We start from the raw sequence: 3,950 nt of genomic DNA, 5'->3' as shown, positions 1-3,950 counted from the left end.
GTCATATCGATTAGGGTTTCATCCAAATCAATAGCATTAAGCACAAAACATCAAACCAATGGAAGAAAACTCAAAAGCATCATAGATAAGCATAGGTGTCCATACAAAAGTGGGGATCCCTCACCCACAACAAAGTCACTACTCCATATCTAGAGGTTCAAAACAGAAAACAAAAGGGGAGAACATAGAAAAGGAGAAGAAATGCTCAATATGGTCTTCAATGGTGATCTCCTCCTTCAAGATGTCTCCCTAGGTCTCCAAATCTCCCTTTTCTCCTCTCCAAGGTCTTTTTCTTCCAAAATGTCGAGTCCCCTTTCTCTCCCCTCAAGCTCCCCTTTTTGTGTAAGTGCAAAAACTAGGTTTTTCCTCAAAAATCGGGCTATTCCTTTTTGGGCCAGATTTGATATCAGGCGGTCGCTCACTTTTTGTTCAGGGTCGCCCATTTTTTCTTCAGTGTCGCTCGTTTTCTTCAGGGTGAGCGACCGCTCATATTTACGAGCGACCGCTCGTTCTTCTTTGCAACTCGAGGCAACCGCCTTGTGTAACGAGCGACCACTCGTTCTCCGTATTACCACAGAACGATCGCCCAATTGCTTGGCTGTCACAGCGAGCGACTGTCTGGTATAACGAGCGGGCCGCTCATTTTCTCTGAGCTTTCCGGGACTTCTCGATTCCACTCCTTTTCCGTGCCTCGTGCGCAAATATCCTCGTTCGATAATCCTGCAAGGAAAATGGAGGAAAGAATCCTACCCATGACCGTCTAACGTCCTATTATGCCTAAGATATGAGAAAAATCAAAGTGTGTGACGTTACAAAACCGGTGAAAAACCCCTATGATCAGTAACTTCATCTATAGCGTGGCCACGCATTTTTCACAGTCTGATTTCCACGAGGGGCCCAACGACATCTCTCCTGCTTAGGAGGTGACAAGTCCCGTATTGTATGTCTAATCTCTGCATATGATTCGTGAACGTATTTGAGCAACGCCGTTATGATCATCCGGTTAAAGACGACGTTTGACGCAGTCAAGACACGCCACTCCTCATATCAGATACTTTAGACATCTCAGGTCTGAGGATCCAAGAACGAACCGCTGTATGAGATTCAAGTCATGACTCATGCCCATATGACAATCTCATGCGGGTCATCCAGTCACTCGTTCCAAACGAGTACCCATGATTGTGATTTTGCATCCAATGCATATGATCATCATCATCAATTACTCAAAATACTCCTTTGTATTTCTTTTCTTGTGGTTTTGTTATTATTAAAACAAAACAAACTTACACATATTTATACTATTCTTAGGAACATTCTAGAGACACATAATAATACTTAGTCTAACATATAGTAAATATTCTCTAAACTTCCAAGACCACAAACTCCAAGTATTGAACACAAAATAACATGTTTGAACTTTGAACACAAGTTCCTAGAATGAACACATTCTAGAACAAGTTTAATATCCAACATTAGCCTCCCTTAAACTTGTTCCTCCTCGAACTTGGACTCCGAGCTGCTTTCGAAAGTGTTGAAATGCATCCGTCTTCAAAGCCTTCGTAAAAATATCTGCAACTTGATCACCTGAACTCACATGCAATAAATCATCATGCTGGTCTTAATTCATCACTGTTCCCACAATGGCATTTGACCAGGGAGTTTAGAATCATCTGCAATGATTCAAGGATATCTACCGTAATATAACAAACATGCCAATCATATAATGGGAAAAGCAATGCATTCATAAACCAATGAATCAACACATAGTCAAAATGTCATATTACGGATCCTCGTAGAGCATTAAAACCAACAATCTCCCACTATGCTCTATGATCTATCCTACAAGCATCTAATCCCCATACCCATAACATGACCATCATGCTTTGATGAAGGGAGAGGCTTCTCAGCGGGTCAGCAATATTATCATCTGTCGACACTCTGCTTATCTTCACGTCTTCTCTGTCGATGATTTCTCTGATCAAATGAAATCGCCTGAGTATGTGTGATGAGGACATGGAGCCGGAACACTTGGATGCGGAGCTAGGAGCGAACATGGACATGGAGCCGGAACACTTGGATGCGGAGCTAGGAGCGAACATGGAACCCTCGGAGCAATCAACCGAAGACCAGCCCTTGGACATGTCAAGTGATCAAGACGTTACACGATCACTTGATCCCGCAAAGCTCGACAACGACCATCATGCGAAGGACGCCCCACGAGCATACGTTAGGGCCGAGCCGCCAATCACTCGGGCCAAAACTCGAGCACTTCGCCAACTACTATATGGCGTCGTTGATCAAGTCTTGAGCGGGATACGGGACGAAGACGAGGCCGACGCACCCCGACATGGCCTGCATCACGTCTTCACCATCATGGCCGAACCCTACATGCAAAAGGAAGCTTCTTGAGGGGCCGACCCGCCAATCACTCGGGCCAAAACTCGAGCACTTCGCCAACTACTATATGGCGTCGTTGATCAAGTCTTGAGCGGGATACAGGACGAAGACGAGGCCGACGCACCCCGACATGGCCTGCATCACGTCTTCACCATCATGGCCGAACCCTACATGCAAAAGGAAGCTTCTTGGAGAGCCCCGTAGGCACCAACACCACAGACCCCGAGAGATAATGTCCGACGAGGAGTCGGATCCCGATTACATCCCTAGGAGGAACCCACCTCGTAGAGCTAGACCCGAACGATGGGCCAACCAAGTAGAGGATGATAACTATAGACCAAACCGGGGACAAGGGGGAGACCTTAAGCTTAAACCACCATTGTTCGTAGGTCGTATAGATCCGGAAGCGTATCTCGATTGGGAGCGTCGCATGGATAACATATTCGAGTGTTATTCGTATTCGGACCGTAAGCAAGTCCAATACGCGGCAGCTCAATTAGCTGAAAGCGCCTTAGCTTGGTGGGACCGGGAATTGACTGAACGACGCCGCGCTCAAATAGAGCCAGTCGGCACATGGCGCGAAATGAAAGCGTTAATGCGGAAACGCTATATCCCACCTCACTTCCATCGCGAACTCCAGCGAAAATATCGAAGGATTTCACAAGGTGCTAGGACCGTAGAAGAATATTTCGAGGAATTTGAGCACCTTAGGAGTAGATTAGTGATGGACGAAGATGAGGAAACCGTGATGGCACAGTTCCTTGATGGCCTCAACGAGCGTATTGCTCGAAAGGTCGAGCGCCACCCATACCAAAACCTCCACGAGCTCTTACACTTAGCCGTGCAGATCGAAAAACAAAACCAACGTAAGCAAGCCCGGCTAAGTAAGCCCAAACCCTCGCCTAGCAACCCCATTACCCTCCCTAGGACTACCTCCACGCCCCGAAAGGAAACGACCGAAGGTCGTAACTTTCCGAGTTACAAGGAAAAGGGGAAAGCCCCAGAAACCTCGCAATCCCGAACCCAAACTGACTCCACACGCGATCTACGATCACGGGAGATCATATGCTACAAATGTCGGGGAAGGGGACATATGGCTCATGACTGTCCAAATGCTAGGGTAATGATTATTACGGACAGCGGAGAATACGAGTCATTAGACGAGGAGGAGGCGGGCGATCTTGAGGAAGAGATCGCTTATCCGGATAGCGGTGAATTACTAGTCACTCGACGAGTACTTAGTACGCTAGTAACTCCGGAAGAGACCGCCCAACGGGAGACGATCTTCCACACCCGTTGCACGGTAAACGGGAAGGTATGTGGAATGATTATCGATAGCGGGTCATGCACCAACGTGGCCAGCGCCTATATGGTGAAAAAGCTGGATCTATCCACAGAAAAACACCCGCACCCTTACAAGCTGCAGTGGCTTAATAACAGCGGAGAACTCAAAGTGACTGAAAGGGTCAAAATCCCGTTCAGTATAGAAAAGTATCGCGACGAGGTCCTTTGCGACGTCGTTCCTATGCAAGCCGGTCATATCCTTTTAGGCA

General features: G+C 47.0%; 1 protein-coding gene across 1 annotated transcript in view; it reads left to right on the top strand.

The window, feature by feature from the left end:
- Positions 1-2,527: 2,527 nt before the first annotated feature.
- The window catches only part of LOC104809166, an 11,267-nt gene continuing 9,844 nt past the window's right edge, over positions 2,528-3,950 (top strand). The window contains exon 1 of the mRNA XM_010535056.1: positions 2,528-3,932. Coding sequence (XP_010533358.1) covers positions 2,528-3,932 — 1,405 coding nt within the window. The remainder of the gene's footprint in view (positions 3,933-3,950) is intronic.

This window comes from Tarenaya hassleriana, unplaced genomic scaffold (genome assembly GCF_000463585.1).
Source record: "Tarenaya hassleriana unplaced genomic scaffold, ASM46358v1 Cleome154, whole genome shotgun sequence".
In the NCBI taxonomy this organism is placed as follows: domain Eukaryota; kingdom Viridiplantae; phylum Streptophyta; class Magnoliopsida; order Brassicales; family Cleomaceae; genus Tarenaya; species Tarenaya hassleriana.
The sequence above is the reverse complement of the archived record's forward strand: the minus strand, read 5'-3'. Positions and strand labels throughout refer to the sequence as shown.